At 38.2% G+C, this 21,580-nt stretch overlaps 1 protein-coding gene and 1 pseudogene across 1 annotated transcript; both read right to left on the bottom strand.

Annotated features, from left to right (window-relative positions):
* Positions 1-780: 780 nt before the first annotated feature.
* Positions 781-15,402, bottom strand: LOC122282510 (annotated as a pseudogene).
* A 1,435-nt stretch (positions 15,403-16,837) lies between these two features.
* On the bottom strand, positions 16,838-20,718 carry LOC122282771 (G-type lectin S-receptor-like serine/threonine-protein kinase At4g27290). The gene is made up of 7 exons (XM_043094786.1): positions 19,304-20,718; positions 18,988-19,101; positions 18,389-18,537; positions 18,083-18,293; positions 17,713-17,950; positions 17,465-17,615; positions 16,838-17,379 (listed from the first exon to the last, which is right to left on the bottom strand). Exons 1-7 carry the CDS (start codon positions 20,589-20,591, stop codon positions 17,071-17,073), a joined length of 2,460 nt encoding a protein of 819 aa, XP_042950720.1. The 5' UTR covers positions 20,592-20,718; the 3' UTR covers positions 16,838-17,070.
* Positions 20,719-21,580: the final 862 nt, after the last annotated feature.

The following is a 21,580-nucleotide window of genomic DNA, read 5'->3' as shown; positions in this document are numbered from 1 at the left end:
TTTTTTACACTTCAATGTTACTGTAATGCTGACATAGTTATTGATGATCAGGACCATACAAATGGGGCTATATCTGAATTAAGTAACGAAGTGTGGGTAAAGGTAGCAGAGCTTTTCTCCACTAAAGAAGACCCTTCGTTTCTTTCAACCTTTTCTCGGCCTAGCACTCTAGTATGTTGTTCATTTGTATCATTCTCTGAATTAAGTAACGAAGTGTGGGTAAAGGTAGCAGAGCTTTTCTTCAATAAAAATTAGATAAAAACGAAAAGCAAGTCAAAAGTACTCTTTGTGCTTTCAATACCCGTGAGGTGCTGATCATTTTCAAAAAACTACCCTTCATCCACGCCAATCTAAGTAGCTGGCTTACAATCTTGCAGTTTATGCAATATTGCAACCCAAACGTCTCATCTTTTTTACTCATATTGTTTTCCTCTCTCTTCGATTGAAGTTTTGAGTTTTTCAGAAGCGTTTTGCATGTGAACATGTGTTCTATCTGTGTTTCTTATTTATATATATTTGGTTCATATTGTTATCTCTTGGATATTGCTAGCTATATGACCAAGTAAAAGTATATATGTTGATATCGTGTTTTAAACTCTTCTTATGATATCCTAACTTGATATATATTAATTCTAAGCAAATAAAAAATAAATAAATAAATAAAGCAATTTTATATGAAAATTATTTCAGTTTAAAAAATTTTGGTCTGCACCTAGCTAGATAGTTTACAGAATGTACACTAGGACACACTAAAATACAAATACTAACATGCATGGTACTTATCTATCCGCTATCGAGCCTCTAACAGTGTAAGAGTTAACTCGTTGGTCGAAGATTGATGCTTACTCGATGAAGAATCTGCATCAGGGGGATTTTTCCTTGCAAAGAAACCTGGTTCTTTAGGTTCACCGCTCAACATCATAACCACAGACGACATGCCGGCCTAATCCTCAGGATGCTGTTGCACACATACGAGACTGATCTGGATGCACCGCAGCATCTCTGATAAACTGCAAGAGTCTCTTAAGCATGTATCAACCAGTTCTAAAGGTCTGCCTTCTCTCCACAGATTCCATGCCTAGAACATTTTGTTTCTAGTTATTCATCAGTTCATTATATGAAAAATAGAAATGTAACTTTTTTGAACACTCACATGACCAATAAAATTAAGACTCTCGCCCGGATGGTAATACGCGCGGTTCTTCTTTCCACTTAGCATCTCCATCAATAATATTCCGAAGCCAAAGACATCAGATTTTACTGAGAAAAGCCCATTAATGGCATACTCAGGTGCCATATAACCACTGCAGAGCATCATTAGGAAGAAAGAAAGATTAGAAATAAATGGAGACCATATTATATTGAGCTCGTCCAGTGATACTTACTAAGTTCCAATCACTCGGTTTGTCTTTCCTTGGGTCTGATCTCCTCTAAAGGTTCTAGCTATGCCAAATTCCGAAATTTTTGGGTTCATCTCACTATCAAGTAAGACGTTACTTGCTTTGAGATCTCTATATATAATCCTCAATCTGGAATCTTCATGAAGATAAAGAAGCCCCCGAGCTACGCCACAGATTATGTGGAAGCGCTTGGACCAGTCTAGGACTTTACCTCTTGCTTGATCTGGGAAGTTTCTCATTTATGTTAGTCCATAGCTACCCTTAAAACTGTAAAAGAAAAAAAACATCTACGCTCTTGGAAGAAACCATAACAAAATTGCATGTGTGGCCGAAATTTCTATGTTACGAGGAATTCGAACCGAAAATGAAGGTGTCCAGGCTTTTGTTGGTCATGTATTCATAGATTAGTAATTTCTCCTCCCCTTGAATGCAACAACCAAGAAGCCTAACAAGATTTCGGTGCTGGAGCTTGGCAATCAATATAACTTCAGTTTTGAACTCATTCAATCCTTGTCCAGAACTCTCTGAAAGCCTCTTCACGGCAATTTCCTGTCCATCTTCCAGTGTACCCTGGAAATTAACATTGTAGAGAGATGATCATAATTCTATGAATGCTACCTTTTTCTTAGGGTCCTCAAACTAGCATTTTGTATATTACCTTGTATACAGCTCCAAAACCACCTTCTCCAAGCTTGTTATTGCTTGAAAAGTTGTTAGTTTAGTTATTGTCATTAGGTTGAAGAGGGGGAGCTCCAGGTCTTCTTTTCGGCCTTCAACGCTCTGATTTATGATTAAATTTCTCTCAACGGTTTCTGATGAAAGAAAAATGGATTACACAAGAAATTAGAATTGGGTGACTTGTAACTCGTATGTTTGGACTGAATACATGGTAGTCCAGTCAGCGATTCAGAAATATATATAACATGATTAATAGCCATTTATCCAAGGCTAATAAACTTTTTTTTTTAAAAAAAGGGGAGGAATATTACAATTAGAATACCTCATGCTATTTAAACTCTCTTTCGTTTCTCTCTCTCACCAGCTCTCGAATCTATGCCATGAAACTTGAAATTAGTATTCAAGTCACAGAGTCCAAACAGAGCCGGTGATCAAGGTTAATAGTATTGAAAGCCACCCAAGTGGCATGATTTGCACATGCACCGTAAGGTGTATTGTTTTGTTAGGCACCGTTCGGTGCTTTATTTTTATCAGGCGCCTCTTATAATTTTAGCAATAATTTACTACACCGAATTTAGCAACCTGTTGAGGAGAACTCCTCCTATAAATAGGAGAGTTCTGATCTGCAGAGGAGACAGTGGGGAGAAGATAAAAGAAAGAGAAAGAGGGACGTGAGAGAATTGAGAATTTGTAGATTTCCATAAATCTTGTACAAATTCTATAAAAGAGGCTTCAGTGGACGTAAGCAATTTGCTGAACCACTTTAAAATTATTTTGTGTAATTTTCGGACAGGCTAGAGGCACAACAATTGGTATCAGAGCTCTGGTTCGAGCTGTCCAAAAATTCAAGTTGCTCAAAATCAGTGTTTTACAACTCCAGGGTGTTCCTCGCGTCAAGACGAATCCGTTGCCGTAAACGGAATCGAAAACGGAGGTCGGAGGAGCCCACACGCGCCCCTTAGAAGGTCAGCGCGTGCATCTGCTGTCATTCACGTGCCCCCACGCGCATCGGAGGTTGAAGACGACTGAGTCACACGCGCCCCCACACGCTCCAGAGGTTGAAGACGCGTGACGGACACGCGCCTCACGCGCCCTACAGAGGTTTAGCGCGTGTAATATACGCGCCTCACTCTCCCCCACGCGCACATAGTGCTGTAGCGCGTGTAATCCACGCGCCAACTGGCCGCCCACTCGCACTGTGCAGCGCGTATATTACTATGCATCACTGTGCAGTTGTTGTGGCCCCATGTATTCTATACATCACTATGCAGTTAAATACATACTCCACAGTTGTTGTGGCCCCATGTATTCTACATAAACTGAATATACTCAAGATGAAACGTGACTGGAATATGAAAGGACTGAAGCCCTGACGTAACATAACGTGACTTGAACATAATTTGAAATATATAACCAACTTAAGATAGTAACATTTCGTAACATGTTATAACATATAACAGACAACATATTTAGCATGACATATTTGTAATGTATAGTAATACATGACAGAATATATTGTGTAACAGATAAAAATTGATGACAGAATAAATTCTGTATAATAGACAATTACATGATAACTTGGCATGGCACGACATATATGATAACATACATACATACACTGTAATTCTTTTACTTAGCACACATACACAGTAGACTGCTAGTAAGTTAAAAGCTAACTTACCTCGATCTCCGCGTTTCTTATAAAACTTCAAGTGCGATCACGAGGAACTGTAATTAGTGATTCTAAAAGTTAGAACTAAATCACTAATAATTTGAAATATGGAAAATACTAACTTAAAGAGTAAAATTTTCATTTTACTCTCTACATGTGGGAAAATGACCGTTTTACCCATAACTTAAGGATTTTGCATACTAACTCCAAAAGTTTCCAAAATTTACATTCCTCATGTAAATCTTGTCCTAAACTTAAATATCAACTCAAAAAAATTTAAAACAAAACACAACTATGAAGAACACACTATGGTCGAAACATCCATAGGCCATTTCCCTTTATTTTTGTTGCAATTCCTTCCAATTTCAAAACTCATGCTTAAACCAAAATTTTGCAACAAACATCTTCCAATCCTAAGTTCAAAACCATACTTAAAACATCCATTTAGAAAAAGCTAATAATCAACACCAAACTTTTTTGTAAAAAGATCCAAGCACTTGAATCACAAGTTTTGACCTTAAATCAAAACATCTCTAAGAATTTCAAAAAATCAAATCTTACTTCTAACATATTCATAATATCATCCTAACATCAACCATGCTTTAAATCATCAAACTAAAGTCACCAAAATCACAAAATAACATTTGGAGTTTTTGGTTTTACACTTAGTCCAAAAACATAAACTTTTTCCTCAACTAGTTTTGATAAATCTCTTGATCTATGACTTATAAATATATGATCTTCAAACCAAACCATCACATGGTTTAAAAAGATGTCCTAAAACATATATAAGCTTCTAATTCAAGATCATATGGTTAGAAATTAACCAAAACATAAATTTAGCCAAGAATATCCACACTTTGACTTATTTGAATATCTCTTTGTATAAAATTTCATATCTTTGAAACTAACATCAAATATCTTCAAAATAATAATATAACATGTATATAAGATGTTTAGGATCCTCCAATAAAATTATCAAAGTCATTAGAATAGGTTTAGACCACCAAAGAGTTAAACTTTCTCAAAACAGAAACTGTTTTTCCTCTTCCAGTTTCTAAGTTTCTAAATCTAAGAACATCTTTCATCAAAACGTTTAATCATGCAAAAATCCTCAACCAATAGTCACATATACATGTTAACAATACTCCATAAAAATTTCGGACCAATATCTATCCATTAGCTTGGTCAAAAACTCCAAACTATAACATATTCTCCAGTTTATCTTCCAGAATGACATTTCTATAGTTTACATGATATTTTACTGACCAAATGATCTTCAAATGGGGCAAATAAGATATCCATGTAAACTAGACTCAAAAAGGAACAACTTATATGAAGGAGACTTTATGATAAAACACTTACAATAGCTTCGAAATGGGCATGCAAAAGATCTCCTAAAATCTGTCCGAGAGAGAGTGTTTGATAATCTTTTATTAGAAGGAGTAATTGAAGATAAGTTCATGGGTGCTGGCTGGACACATTTATCGACGAGATAAGGGAGGTGATAAGGCTGGAGTTGAGAGTTAAGTGTGGTTTTCTCCTACCCAAAATATCTATAAAAGATTATCTCATAATATTCTATCCAATAATATCTACAAAAATCAACTTAAGATATTTTTATCTAATAATATCTATAAAAATCAACTCAAAATACTTTTACCCAATAATATTCACGAAAAATTACCTCAAGATATTTCTTTTTATCTAATAATATCTACAGTTTTGAACAGACGTTTTGTCCGAAAATATGAAAAAATATTATTGCGCCATAAGACTTTAAATAACCCTCCGAGTCTAATGGCACAAACCATAATACATTTTGACACTTCTAACTATCTCCAATAATCAAAAATACACTTTTAATACCATAGTAAATAATAATACTAACTATGTAGTTAGACAAAAACCTATACGATTAATGGATTCGTGAAAACTTATGGGTTTTTCACGAGATTCCTAAAGTTAATACAAATTTCACAATTGAATTTCTAGCGGGTTGTTACAGTTAGAATTTTGAAATTTTGAGTCTAAAATTTTTAAATTCAAATGGAAAGATCTGGAAGAGATAGGAGCTCTGAAAATGCCAGTAGTTCCGGGCGTCGGTCCACTGTGTCAAATGCCAAGTTTGAAGTTGAGAAATTCGATGGAACAAGCAACTTCGACATGTGACAATGTGAAGTCATAGACGTTTTGATCCAACAAGAGTTGGATATTGCGTTGGGAGGAAAGCCAGATGATATGACTGATCAGGATTGGAAGAAACTTAATACTCAAGCTTGTAGTACAATCTGATTATGCCTTACCAAAGAACAAAAGTATTTTGTCATGAGAGAGACAAATGCTAAGGTACTTTTGCAGAAATTGAAGGATAAGTTCATGAAGAAGAGCATTGAGAGCCGTTTGCACTTGAAGAAGAAGCTCTTCAGATTCCAATTTCGTGAAGGTATTTCAATGTCTGAACATCTGAATAGTTACAACCAAATTCTTGCTGATTTGTTAAACTTAGATGGTGAAATATTAGAAGAAGATGACATCAAACTTAAGAAGATTGGCACTGAAGATAATCCAGCAGATATGTTGACGAAGGTCGTCACAGGAATCAAGTTCCAACACTGTTTGGACTTGATTAGTATTGTACACTGCTGAGCACCGTAGGGTGCATTGGAGCGTATTCGATAGCAGAAGTCTCTCATGTCAAAGAAAGATGTGCATTCATTTGAAGAATGAATCAATTTGCAAACAGCCTGGTATGGCACACTTGGGTGGAGGGGGTGATTATTGAAAGCCACCCAAGTAGCATGATTTGCACATGCACCGCAAGGTGCATTGTTTTGTTAGGCGCCGTTCGGTGCTTTATTTTTATCAGGCGCCTCCCATAATTTTAGTAGCAATTTGCTGCACCGAATTTAGCAACCTGTTGAGGAGAACTCCTCCTATAAATAGGAGAGTTCTGATCTGCAAAAGAGGCAGTGGGGAGAAGATAAAAGAAAGAGAAAGAGGGACGTGAGAGAATTGAGAATTTGTAGATTTTCATAAATCTTGTACAAATTCTATAAAAGAGGCTTCAGTGGACGTAAGCAATTTGCTGAACCACTTTAAAATTATTTTATGTGATTTTCGAACAGGCTAGAGGCACAACAAATAGAAACCTTACTCTTTTCACTATTCCTAGTGGGAACCCATTGACAACAGGAGAAACAGAAAATGCCTCAGCCTTTCAATTATGTCTAAAATGATTGTTTGAGAGGCCAGTCATTGCAATTGGGCAGGTAAAAAGAGAAAATATATCATTTTGAAGCCAATGGGGAAAATTGATTAAAAACAAGGACTGTAAGTTTGAACGAATTAAAATTACATGTTTCTAGCTCAAGTCGTGGTTGTCAATTTAAAATGACATTAAAAGGGGGTGCAGCTCACAGAAAATCTTGATTTACTCTGACATTTTCAATGGATTTTGGTTATTATCAAATGGCTAATGATTTTGCATAATATCTTTCCTTGTTCAGAGTATCAACAGCTGTTCCATACATTTATAGGAGATGTTCTGAACATTTCTAGGATGGTCAGTTAAACACTATGGCAGCAAGTTTACCTGAAGGTTAAAGAAAGTAACATTACCTCTGAACTTTGTCCTCCTTTTGAATAGGAAACAGGCCATGAAGAGCATCGCATAAACAATGGCAGGAACGAGTACAGATATTACTATCACCTTTGTCTTATGCTCGTCTTTCGCCTCTTCGTGGTTGATATGACATATAAAAGCAAACAAAGTTTAAGACTAGCTGAAAAATATAAACAGAAGCAATGGCAAGAGAAAATAATTGTTTTTAAGCAATAAAATAGGCTCAAGTTTGCAAAGTACAAATGATTTAACATCAAAGTCACATTGACACACAACGAAGAAATCAGACAAATTAAACAAAACTAAGTTCCTACCTAACTCTGAAGCAGGCATTCTAACATATAGATTCTGTCCACCAAGTGAAACCTGCCTAATATCGATAAGATCACCATACCAGAGGGCGCAGCCGCTACCTCCTCCTCTGATATTTGAATTTGTATAAGCCATACAGGAACAATTGTTCAAGCATTTGGTCCTGCATTCCTCAAGATTCATACTCTCGTTCACCCAGGAATTTGTAGTCTCTGGCAATTTTAGCCCCACAAATTTAATAAACCCATGTTTATCTTTATCTTGACAGCTTAGTTGAGTAATGCGCACACATCCTTGAGACCAGTCCTTTGGGTTCCATGTTTCTTGTGATTTAGACTGGAAGCCTTTTAAACACTGACACACTGGTGACTCACCAATGATACAATTTCCATAGGCACCACAAAGGTTGTAGTCATCACAGTTGTCTCTTGGCACAGATGAATACAGGCTCCAAGTTGAGGTTGCATCGATCCATATATAGCGCTCACAGGAATAGTTAGTTTGGTTCATAATTATCTTTGATATTATCGATTTATTTATAAGATGGTATACGTAGTATACCTCGTTTTCATTGTTGACAAAATTGAACTCGAAAACTGGGTTGTATCTCAACTCCGGAGCACCGCTGTAACGAGGGCCATTCCAAGGGCCACTCCTGAAGTACTTCTCGGAGCCCTTCCACATGACTGCTTCAGGGTTATTAGTAAGTTCTATTCCCCAGGTTAATTCTCCAGGAGATGGGTCATCCCAGTTCTTCCAAGTGGATAAACGCCGGTCAAGACCAGTCCTGAAGTCCCACCCAAACTTCATCCCTGGTAATTGTCAAGAATACAAACTTTTGTATTTCATTCACTTGAATTTTACATTGAGACATTGTTTGAATAAATAGATACAAGAATAAGTCTATCTAAGTAACTAATTGAATATGGTAATTACAAAGTAAATGCTAATTTCCTAAAATCATGTTGTTAGAAAAATAGAGAAGATTGTTGCTTGATTTGGAAAGTGAGCTGTCAATATGCCCCCTCAAGTTGGCGCATGGAGATCCGTAATGCTTAACTTGGATAGAAAGTGATGAAAGAGATCTCGGCCTAATGTTTTGGTGAATATGTCGGCAACTTGCTCATGAGAGGAGGTGTGAATGGCGGTAAGGAGGCCGGACCGGATTTTATCACGAACAATGTGGCAGTCAATCTCAATATGTTTAGTACGCTCATGGAACACAGGATTATGAGCAATATGTAGAGCAGATTGGTTGTCACAATGGAGAGTGAAAGGCGCTGAGTGAGAGACACCAAGATCAGTGAGAAGCTGTTTCAACCAAGTAAGTTCACAAGTGGTAACGGCCATGGCATGATATTCAGCTTCAGCATAGGAACGAGCCACTGTAGTCTATTTTTTTGTGCGCCAGGAGATAGGACTGGATCCAAATTGAATAAAGTAGCTGGTAGTGGAGCGACGAGTGGTGGGACAGCTAGCCCAATCGGAATCAGTGTAGGCAGTGACATGGAGAGATTTGGAGGAAGCGAAAAATATGCCTTGGCCGGGACTACCTTTGAGATAGCGAAGGACGCGAGTGGCAGCCTACATGTGGGGGGCATGAGGAGCGTGCATGAATTGACTGAGAATGTTCACTGCAAAAACAATGTCAGGACGAGTGATAATCAAGTATATTAGACGACCAACAAATCGACGATAAGGCGCAGGATCTGAAAGTAGAGAGCCGTCGTGGTTGGTGAGCTTTAAGTTCTGTTCCATTGGGAAGGAAGCAATCCGAGCACCGAGTTGACCACTATCAGAGAGGATGTCAAGAGTATATTTGCATTGGTTGAGAAAGATGCCTTGAGGTGAGCGAGCAACTTCTAAACCAAGAAAATATTTAAGAGGACCAAGGTCTTTAGTTTTGAAGTGTGTGGAGAGAACACTTTTGAAGACCTCAATTTGGGAGCGATCATTGCTAGCAACCAGGATATCATCGACATAAACAAGAACAAGAGTGATACTGGTAGAAGTAATCAGGGTGAATAAAGAATGATCAGCCTGAGATTGAGAAAAACCTGCATGAAGAAGCACAGTGGTTAGTTTAAAAAACCAATTGCGGGAGGCTTGTTTGAGGCTGTAGAAGGATTTGTGGAGACGACAGACATGAGTCTCCTCTTTCGAACAATAACCAGGAGGGGGGGTCATGTAAACTTCCTCGTCAAGGTCCCCATGCAAGAAGGCATTATTAACATCAAGTTGATGAATAATCCATTGGCGAGAAGCAGCGATAGCCAACAAACACCGAACGGTAGTCATTTTGGCCACAGGAGCAAAAGTCTTATGATAGTCGAGGCCTTCAACTTGAGTATAGCCTTTGTGACTAACCGAGCTTTGTATCGTTTGACAGAACCATTGGCTTTGAGTTTAGTTTTGAACACCCATTTGCAGCCAATGAGTTTCTTGCCAGGAGGGAGGGACTCAAGCGTCCAAGTGGAATTGGCTTCAAGAGCATGAAGTTCAGCAGACATGGCGTCACGCCAATGGGCATAACGAATAGCAGCGGAATAACAAGAAGGATCAGCAGAAACAGTGAGAGCATTTAAAAAAATAAGATGAGAAGGAGAAAAATGAGAATAAGAGAGAAAATCAGATAAAGGATGAGCAGGACCTAAGGTTGATGCAGCGGAGAAAGATGTAGTGGACTCGGTGTGTATGGTCGGGCATATACAGTCCTGAAGGTAGGCGGGTCGAGTAATGGTGCGACGGGGACGAGTAAGTGAAGAAGAAGAAGGGTTGGGAAGAGAGGGTGCGGAAGAAGAAGGTTCAGAAGGAGAAGATGCAGAAGAAAGAGGTGGTAAAATAGGTTCAGGAACAGGAAGAGGAATGAGAGGTAGTGAGGTGGGAGAAGAAGAAGGGATGTCTTGAAAAGGAAACTGGTGCTCGTGAAAAGTGACATCACGAGAGTAAAAAATAGCCTGAGTCTCTAGATTGTAAAGTTTGTAGGCTCGATAAGTGCTAGGATAACCAAGAAAAAGACATTTAGAGGCGCGAGGAGAAAATTTATCACGTGAAGCATGAAGAGTTTGGGCATAGCAAAAACATCCAAAAACACAGAGATGGTCATATTTGGGTGGGGTATTAAAGAGAAGTTCGAAAGGAGATTTATTTTGAAGATGACGACTAGGTGTGCGGTTTATGAGATAAACAACAGTGAGCACACAGTCACCCCAAAATTTCAAAGGTAAGTAAGCTTGAAAACGTAAACTACGAGCGACATTCAAGAGGTGTCGATGTTTACGTTTCGCAACACCATTTTGTTGGGGAGTTTCAACACAGGTACGCTCATGAATGATGCCGTGGTCGTGAAGGTAATGTTGAAATTTATGAGAAAGAAATTCTTGGCCATTGTCAGTACGAATTTTTTTAATGGTGGTATTGAATTGATTTTGAATGAGAGCAAAGAAGTGCATAAGATAAGTGTATGCTTCGGATTTATAGCGCATGAGATAAATTCAAATGGTGCGAGAAAAATCATCAACAATAGTGAGAAAATAATGTGCACCACAAATACAAGGAGTATGATAGCCTCCCCATATATCACAAAAAATCCGATTAAAAGGCATAGTACTTTTATTGGCATGAATAGGAAAAGGTAGTCTAGTGTGCTTAGAATGAGCACAAATATCACAATCAGAAATAACACAAGAATTATTAAAAAGACTAGGAATAACTAAACGGGAAGGATGACCTAGACATTGGTGCCATAAAAGCTTATTCGCAGTGATTTGAGTAGAAAGGGTCGTGGTGGGGGTTGACCGATACACATAAAGTCCATTGCAAAGTTCACCCGCTCCAATCAGCCTTTTCGAGTGCGGGTCCTGAAAAGAGACAGTTGAAGAAGAAAAAGAAATAATACAAGAATTAGTATGAGTGAGTTGAGGGACAGAAATGAGATTAAAACAAAATTGAGGGACGAAGAGGACATTTTGCAAAATGAGGTGGTCGGCTAAGACACATGTGCCGACACCCTCTATTGAAATTAAATGGCCATTGGGTAAAGTGACCTTTCGGTCAAGAGAGTGAGCAACCAGGGAAGAGAACAAGCTTCGGTCATGGCAGAGGTGATCGGTGGCACCACTGTCCACCACCCAGTCACGGTGGCTGTCAAATGGAGGGAGAGAGGAAACGTTACCAACAAAATTTGCAGCAGGGGAATTCGGCTTGAGCAGATCAAGAAGTTTGAGGTTGAGATCCGGTGTTAGATCAGGAATCGGAGAGGAAAAAGAGGCTTGGTGAGCCATCGACTGCGAAAGGGAAGGGGGTTTTCCGAGAAGAGAGGGCTGCTGTTTGCCCCGAGGTTCTCGTCCTGCCGGATATCCCACAAGGCGCCAGCATCGGTCACGGGTGTGACCGTGTTTCCCACACTCGGTGCAGTGCAGGAGTTTTCGTGGAGGACCACTGGAATGAGCGGCGAAGATGTGGGCTTCCGGTGCTGCCGCAGGCCTTACATGGAGGAGACGCTGTTGTTCCTCCTGAAACATAATAGAAAAAATTTTGGTGATAGGAGGAAGGGTTTCCATGGCTAGGATTTGGGTTCTGAGTTGGGAAAAATGGTCATTGTTGAACCTAAGATTTCAAGTTTTGTGTAATTATATATTTACACATGGATTTTGATGATAACAAATGAATTCAAAGAATGAAGAAGTCTCAAGTTCAAGTTGTCTATACAATGGAGTCAAGCACATCAAGGAAACAAGTATGAGCAAGAAGGAAACAAGTTCACATTAAAATTATAGAATAATGTTGTAAATCTCTTCAAAATTTGAAATTAGGATTAATGCTCAAAATTAATATTTTATCATAAAGCATTAAAATACATTTTCCACATGTGCATGAATATTTTTGAAAATTAAATTTAAAAATTTTGAAAGATGATTGATTGTCATCTTTTGCATGTGCATGCCTTGATTAAAGGGTTGAATTTTGAAAATATTAAAGATGATTGATTGTCATCTTTCACATGTGCATGTTTTATTTGAATATTTTCAAAAGTGATTGATGCTTTTTTAGACTTATACAAAAGGTAGATGATTTTGTTTGAAAAATTTGAAAAGTAAAGTGTGCTCATTTTGTCATATACAAAAAGTAAAAGATTAGGTTTGAATTTTTTGAAAAGGAAAGTGTGCTCATTTTGTCATATGCCAAAAGTAAAAGATTAGGTTTGATTTTTTTGAAAAAGTGAATGATGTTGTCTTTGACAATTGAAAAAGAAGAACCTTTTATTTGAATTTTTTGAAAAAGTGAATGATGTTGTCTTTGACATGTGAATCTTTTTAAATTTGAATATGAAGTCTCATATGCCTATAAATAGATCATTTGAGAGTTTCACATTTACAACACCAAGAGCATACAACATTCATTCAAAACTTTCATTCTCTCTTCTCTAAGCATTGAGCCTTAATCCTTGTTCATTTTGAGAGATATAGTTTGCGCTGTATTGTTCTTATTTCACTCATTGAGGAATGTTTTCGATAACCTACCCACTATCAGCTTTTGTATCAGAAAAAAGGTGTGTATAACCCTTGTGCGTGTAGAAAATATTCTACACGGGAAATAGTTGAATCACCACGTGTAAGGTGATTGCAAGTGTAGAGTGTGTTCTACACGGATCTTTTGTAGCGGTGTTGTTCAAAGGTATAATAGGTTTCTATCTCCACCTGAAGGAGGTTGAATAGTGAATTTGGGAATTCTCAAGGGGTAGCTTGAGGCGAGGACGTAGGCAGTGGGGCCGAACCTCGTTAGCATACTGAGTTTGCTTCTCTCTTACCCTTACTCTTTATATTTATTGTTATTTCATATTTTGTTTATATTTTATATTATATATTTGATTTATAATTGTTATTTTTTTAATACAACTCAATTCACCCCCCTCTTGTGTTAGTCATCTGGGCAACAGTCATTTAAGCCAAGTAGAAACTGGTAAACTCTTTCATCTTCAGCTTATTGTTGCATTTCTTTGAGATCATTGGTCTGTTGTAAGTGGCTGAGTTCATCCCAAATTTGCTTGATTTGGTTGTAATACTCATGAACCGAATGGGTGTGCTGTTGTAGGGAAGAGAGCTCTCGCTTAAGATGATAAATTCGTGCATTGTTACCGTGGCAAAAGCGTGACTGAAGATCAAGCCATACGGCTCATGGGTCGGTGTGAAATTCAAGGGAGTTAGCGATGGAGGGGCTGATGGAATTGAGGAGCCAGGTAAGAACCATATCTTTAGTTTGGTTCCATTGTGGGTAATCTGTGGAGTTGGGTTCGGGTGGAGAAAGGGTGTCATCAACAAACGCTAATTTGTTTTTGGCATTAAGGGCACGGGTCATGGCTTTTTGCCATTTGGGAAAGTTGTTACCGGTGAGGAGACCGGATACAAGAATAAGGTTAGGAGAATCGGAGGGGTGGAGAAGGTATGGAGATGAAGAGGGGTTGGAAGAGGAAGCCATGAACACGAGAAATGGAGGATCGGTTTTAGGCTGATACCATGTCAAGAATACAAACTTTTGTATTTCATTCACTTGAATTTTACATTGAGACATTGTTTGAATAAATAGATACAAGAATAAGTATATCTAAGGTAACTAATTGAATATGGTAATTACAAAGTCAATGCTAATTTTCTAAAATCATGTTGTTACAAAAATAGAGAAGATTGTTGCTTGATTTGGAAAGTGAGCTGTCAATAGTAACAGAATATCTGAAGGATGATCAAAGCTTTGCCACAGATAATTCTCTGAATTTCCTTCTTCCCTATCTCTCAGTACTAAATTTCCACTATCTAAAAGCTGCAATATTGGACTTGAAGCCTCTTTTGTTGAATTTGCCAACCAGACAACACTAGTATTCTGGCTGAGAAGAACAAGATTGCCGGTGCTGTTTATCATCAACACACCAGAAGAGTCTTCGATTGGATTGCGTCTATTTGCTACCCAAACAACAGTTTTAACTGGGATATTCCTGTACCAAATTCCCAAGTAACGGTTGGTGGAACTACCTAGGCTAAAGAAACCCAGTTCAAAGCCGCCTTCTCTGGAAATCAAGGTACTGCCCTCAATGATGGACTGGGATTGAGTAATGGTATCAGCTGCACTGGAGACTCCCGAGAGGAAAAGAAGAAAGTTGGCACCCAAAAATATACAAGAATAAACGTCCATTCCTTAGTAGAGAGAGATCTATGCTTAGAAGTTGAAGTTGAACTCGAGACGCTTTCAGGTAGAGTCAGAGAGTAAAGGAGTCAAGGACTAAGGAGCAATTTGAATGGAATATATCACGACGACACGACGCACATGGGCTGCTGACTTTGGGGGCTTGCAGTCCATGGTCCATAAAATACATTACAAGGCCGGCAGATGGTAATTACATGCATTTGAAAAAAAAAATGATAAAACCTTATTCAATATTGACGGGTTGGCTGAAAGTTAGAAGTTTCTAATGCCTAACATAATCCCGTACCTATGCAGAGTGAATTTTTGGAGTCTCGGGGACGAAGATTACGTTGTATATCGCTGTACCGGCGTAAGAATTTGTCCTTGCCAAATGTACCAATTAGGATACGAAAAGATCAGCGAAGGTAGGTATCGGCATAAATACAGGGCTGTATCAATTTTCTTTGAAATTAATAGAGATTGAGACGGGCCTTTGTCTCATGCATCTCATCTGTTGTACTCACAACTCTTCCTCTTGTTTTCTTATTCTTTTTTCCGTTTGGTACCGTGAATCGTGATAGTCTGGACTCTGGATATTTTTGACTTTACACAAACACTCGCGATCTAGACTCTTCTTGTCTATGGGACGTGCCACTGAGGACTACTTTATTTTTTATCACCTAAACTATCACATTTTTCAAATCCTAAACCGGACCAGTTGCTATTTGGTTCGAAATGAGATATCGTATCATGGTTATATTTTTTAAAAATTTTTATATAAAATATAATAAATAATTTAATTTTTTTAAATTTTAAAATAAAAATTAGAATCTTACAATATTTTATTAAACTTTTTACTTTTATTCTCAATTATCTCATCTATTAGAATCTAACAATATTTTATTAAACTTTTAACTTTTATTTTAATTATCCCATCTATATAATTAAATGAGTCTTAATTCTATTCGTTCTGGTCCAGCATAGTCTACAACAATATTTTTTTATTTTATTTTGAATAAGTTTCATTCATTTTTTTTTTTTTTTTTTTTGTTTGTTGAAATAAACTGAAATTTCATTAAACATCAAGAAACAATACATTCCTTATCTCTCAAAACAACAGACATAATCTCCCACGGCCCTTCTTCAATCCAGACTACTTCAGATACTAAACGCTTGGCATATTGTGCAGCAGCATGAGCTGCCTAATTTCCACCTCTCTTTATAACAATACCCTCCAGTTAGCCTGCCTTGTCAATAGGAACTGAATATCTTTAATCAGCAGACCCTTCCACGAGCAATCCACAAGATTTCCATTAATACTATCAATCACCTGCTTTGCATCACCCTCAAAGATCACCGTAGAGAGCCTCAGCTCATGACACAGTTGCATGGTCCGAATTAGTGCATAGCACTTTGCATGGAAGGCAGAAGGAACATATGCCTTAGGAGCAGATAACACAATCTCTGCATCATCCCTAGAATCCCTCAACACTCCACCAATCCCCATAGTTATGTCATCTTGTACACAAGCCGCATCAAAGTTGAACTTGTAAAAAGGTTCCATAGCTGGTTCCCATAACACCCTGACCCTTTCTTGCATCTGTACTTCTGTCTCAGCAACTTGCTACTTCTGCAGCAGACCAACCTGTTTGAACACTTCAAGATCGTCTACAACAGTTTTGTAAAGTATAGATGGACTTTGGAATAAAAGCATAACCCTGAGAATTGTAATAGTTTAATTATACAATAATAGGAGAATTTTTACCACTGGGAAAATCCAAAACACGTTGAGGGATCCAATTTAGGGGAACACTTCCATACCTTTGTTAGATGTTGCCCACTGCACTAAATTGTGCACCCAATGATTATGAAATCGATGAATTTTTTTTTTTTTTTTTTTTTGCAGTCTACTGATCAAAGCTGCTTCGCAAATGGTGAATGGTCAGTTTCTGTTACTGAAGTTATAAGTGATAGTTTACCAATAACAGTAGGGTTATCATCTTCTTCTTTGAAGAAAATATAAGATTACACGTTTATCTTAATATACATCAGCATATGGATATATCTCATGAGTCCATAAGCTTCCCTTCTGTACTTTAAAGTTAATAAAATCTACCCCATTTATCAGCCTAGAACAAGGTTACTAGTGATCATTACAATATTTTGTGGATAGGTGATGCAGGATCAGACGCCCGAGCATACAATCCTTATCGAGCCTCCAATATTGAATTGCTTATTTCGTTGGTTGAAGATGATTCATACTTGTAACTTGTGGAAGAAAATGTCTCGCGCGAATACTTTTCCATCAAGAAACCAGGTTCTTTGGGCTGCGGCAATTCAATCTCACTCCCCAACATTAGAACAACAGATGACATGCCCGGCCTATCCTCCGGTCGCTGCTGCACGCATAAGAGACTAACATGCACGCAGCGCAACAGCTCTGACATGGAGACTGAGTCCCCCAAGCAAGCGTCCAGCAGGTCCAGGGGCCTGACTTCATTCCACAGTTTCCATGCCTAAAAGCATTGCAATTTAAATTTTTTATTCGCAGGTCTAACATATCCTGAAAAGAAGACATAAAACTCTTTATATAAGACTTACATATCCTATGAGGTTGAGGCTGTGGTCTTGATTATACAGCCCTCTACTTTTCTTTCCGCTGACTATCTCCAGCAAAAGGATGCCAAAGCTGAAAACATCTGATTTTGTTGAGAATAGTCCATCAAAAGCATATTCTGGCGCCATATAGCCACTGCATTTAATAATATCATTAATCAAAAAGGGATAACACCGGTTACTAAACGCAGGTTTTATAGAGGTGGCATATGAAAATGATCAATGATACTTACTAAGTGCCAACCACTCTGTTTGTGTTTCCTTCTGTTTGATCCCCTCCAAAAGTTTTAGCCATGCCAAAGTCTGAAATTTTAGGTTTCAACTCACTATCAAGCAAAACATTACTTGCCTTGAGATCTCTGTGTATAATCCTCAATCTGGAATCTTGGTGAAGATAGAGAAGCCCGCGAGCAATCCCGCATATGATTTGGAAGCGTTTAGACCAATCCAATACTCTACCTCTTGTTTGATCTGAGAAGTTTCAAGTTAATCTAACATTCTCAACCAACAAACTAAAAATAAATAAATATTTTATCGAAAATCGATGACAGGATTACACTCGCTATGCCCAACTAATAAGAATAGGTTCTGAGGGATTCAGACCAAATAGGAAAGAGTCCAGGCTCTTATTTGGCATGTATTCATAAACCAGCATTTTCTCTTCTCCCTCAATACAACAGCCGAGAAGCTTTACTAGATTTCGGTGCTGAAGCTTGGCAATCAGTTTCACTTCATTTCTGAACTCATTTGGTCCTTGTCCAGAGATTCTCGAAAGCCTCTTCACAGCAACTTCTTGTCCATCTGCTAGTACACCCTGCAAGTTCAAATTTATCAAACGACTGCAAAAAATATAAGTGAAACAGGTGCTTATTTCTTTTATACTTATTGTATATTGCATAGCACATTTACCCTGTATACGGGTCCAAAACCACCTTCTCCGAGCTTGTTGGCGACTGAAAAGCCATCAGTGGCTCTAGAAATTGTGGATAGGTCCAACACTGGAAGCTCCATGTCTTCCTCTTGGACTTCCCTGTTCTGACCAATTAATAAACTTTTCTCTGTTTCCCCTCGTATGGGAAAAAAGTAAAATTCAGAGTGAGTTTCACTTAAAAATAGGATATGGACTTAAAATTCGGTAGATATTACACCATAGTTCTAAGCAATCACGAGCTTCCCATTCGCAATAGTTATAGTACCTATAAAAAAATCTTAATTCAGATTCCCTGCAATCCCCTGCCTGCCCCGGATTGCAGGTGACCCTAATCAACAAAATCTTGGGCCATGCTCTTATATGAGAAACTCATTCTTTCTGGTTAAAAGATGCCATCCTGATCTGACGATCTATGTCATTTGTTAACGTGTATGAGCGCATTTATAAGTATTAATTCCACATCAAGGAAAAACAAGGAAGTTGAGCAGCTGCAAATACATAATTCGACCCAAAACCATTGGCTGCTTTTTGTCCCAAAACTGGAGGTTAAAAATTATTGCTATGAGTCTAATTTTACCTTTTAATCTTTTCCTGCTGCAAATGTAATAGCTCACCAAAAGCATCCCAGAAACAACTGCAACGGATGCCACAACTATCGCTGCCATCCTCTTCTTACGACCATCTCCCAGCTCTTCATATTAGATTTATGAGCAGAAATGCAAATTCAGTTAATCGCCACATGAGACTAAAACAAAATTCAGAAAGAAAGGAAAACGATGGAAATGATAATTGAACTTGATATGGTATCAAAATACCTACCGATGAAGTTCTATCATGCCAAGGAAAAAAAAAAAGGAAGAAGACGTTTTTCTGTTACAAAACTAAGCGCGTACCTAGTTCGGAAGCTTGCATTCGAATATATAGAGTTTGCCCACCGGTTGGAAACTGCCTAATATCTAGTAGATCACCAAACCAGATGACGCAGCCACTGCCTCTTCCTCTGATATCTGTGTTTGTATAAGCCATACAAGAACAGTTGTTCAAGCATTTTACCCTGCATTCCTTGAGATTCATACTTATGTTCACCCACGAATGTGTAGTATCTGGGACTTTTAAGCCAACATATTTTACAAATCCGTCCTTATATTTGTCCTGACAGCTCAAAGGTGTGTTGCGTTCGCATCCTTGAGCCCAGTCCATTAATTCCCAGTTCTTTTGCGACTTAGGTTTGAATCCTTTTAAACATTGACAGACGGGAGACTCTGTCATCAAACAATTTCCATTGGCACCACAGAGGTTATAACTGTCACAGTGGTCTTTAGGAGATGCTGAGTAGGTCTCCCAAGTCTTTTCTGATTCTAACCATACGCAGCGTTGAAAGGGAGCATAGTTGCTTTGGTTCAGAACTGCCATTGTCTTCATAGCCTTGTTTTTGAGATTGTACGTGTAGTAGACCTCATCTTCATTAGAGACAAATTTGTATTCGTAAAGCTGATTTGGCTTGAATGAAGGTGCTCCACTGGTTCCGATGCCATTCCAAGGGCCCGTGCGATAGTATTTTACCGAGCCTTTCCAAATATATGATTCTGGGTAGCTGTAAAGTTCTAACTCAAAAGTGAAGTCTCCAGGAGACGGATCATCCCGATTCTTCCATGCTGTTAGTCGCCGGTTAAGACCTCGCCTTAAGTCCCATCCGAGCTTCATCCCTGCCAACAGTGTATCAGTTGGATAGTCAAAGCTTTGCCACAGATAGTCTTCTGGATTGGCATTTTTCTCGTCTCTTAGGACAAGATTTCCGGAATCTAACAGTTGCAACAACGGATTTTGAGCTTGTCTCGAAGAGTTTGTGGACCAAACAACCATCTTATTCTGACTGAGCAGGAGAAGGCTGCCTGTGTTGTTTATCATCAAACTGCCAGAAGAGTCGTTGATTGGGCTGATTCGGTTTGCAACCCAAACCACAGTTTTAACCGGGATACTCTTATACCAAATTCCCAAGTAACGATTCTTGGAACTTCCAGGACTGAAGAAACCCAGTTCAAAGCTTCCTTCACTGGACACTAAGGTCTTGCCATCATTTAAAGATTGGGTTTGAGTAATGCTCTCTACACCAAATGAGGACTTAAAGAAGAATAAAAAGATAAAATTTGGAATAACGAGCAAAGAAGAAAGATTGCCCATTGAGTTCAGTTCTTGAGCTAGCTCTCTGGTTCCAAGCTAGTAATTGTAGACAGGCTCTAGTGATGGCGTATTTAGAAGGGCATTCAGATTTCAAATGGCGCCATCTGGAAGGGGATAGGCCCTAGAGATGGCGTAGTTATTAGAGCATTTATTACAGTCAAGCATATCGTGTTGAATCTTATGCTTGTCTTACAAGAGACGACACCAGGTCCTGGAGGGTCAACATCTGCGGGACCAAGAGGATCCAGTCTCTAACCAAAGAAAAAATCTTCTCCCCAAGTATATTTTATGTACTAATATCTGCACATACCTATCTTTTATTAATCTTATATTGACATGTGAGGTATACATTTAATCAAATGATATGAATTGAAAATAATTTCTTAAAATTTTCTTTTTTTTTATATTTTTTTAAATAAAGAATATCATCCGTACGTGAATTAGTGCACATTTAAATGTGCTTGTGTCTAACAAAACTCCTAACCAAAAGTGTTGCTTTCATGCTTTGCATTCGCTCAGTTGATTCATGAGCGAGTGAGAAAAGTTTTGAAGGGGAGTTTGGTGGCTGGTTTACTCCTCTCAATTCCAAGAACATGAACATCCATGAGACTGATCAAATTGTTCATCTGGAAAGTAGCTAGGGACGATTTCACATGTCCATTCCGCAACTCGACAACGAGACACGTGAATTGAAATTGAGACACTTCAGATATGAAATTAAAAAGTGATTTTTTTTTTTTAAAATACTTGAAAATAATTGTGTGCAAATTGAGTTGCGTCGTCCCTACCTACTGTGATCATCGTCTCGTCCCTAACGTGCCAAAAGACTTGAAATACGGTCCACTATTTGGACCGTTTAAGGGGAGAAAAAAAAAAGAAGAAGGAAAGAAGCGATTTCTGACCAACTATTTGGTTAGCCTTTTGAGATCAAGAGACCATAACATCGAATTCATCAAACTATATTTCCTGATTTTTGTGTAGGGCTTGTT

Source organism: Carya illinoinensis, chromosome 11, assembly GCF_018687715.1.
Source record: "Carya illinoinensis cultivar Pawnee chromosome 11, C.illinoinensisPawnee_v1, whole genome shotgun sequence".
Classification (NCBI taxonomy): Eukaryota; Viridiplantae; Streptophyta; class Magnoliopsida; order Fagales; family Juglandaceae; genus Carya; species Carya illinoinensis.
This window is presented reverse-complemented; position numbering and strand designations above follow the sequence as displayed.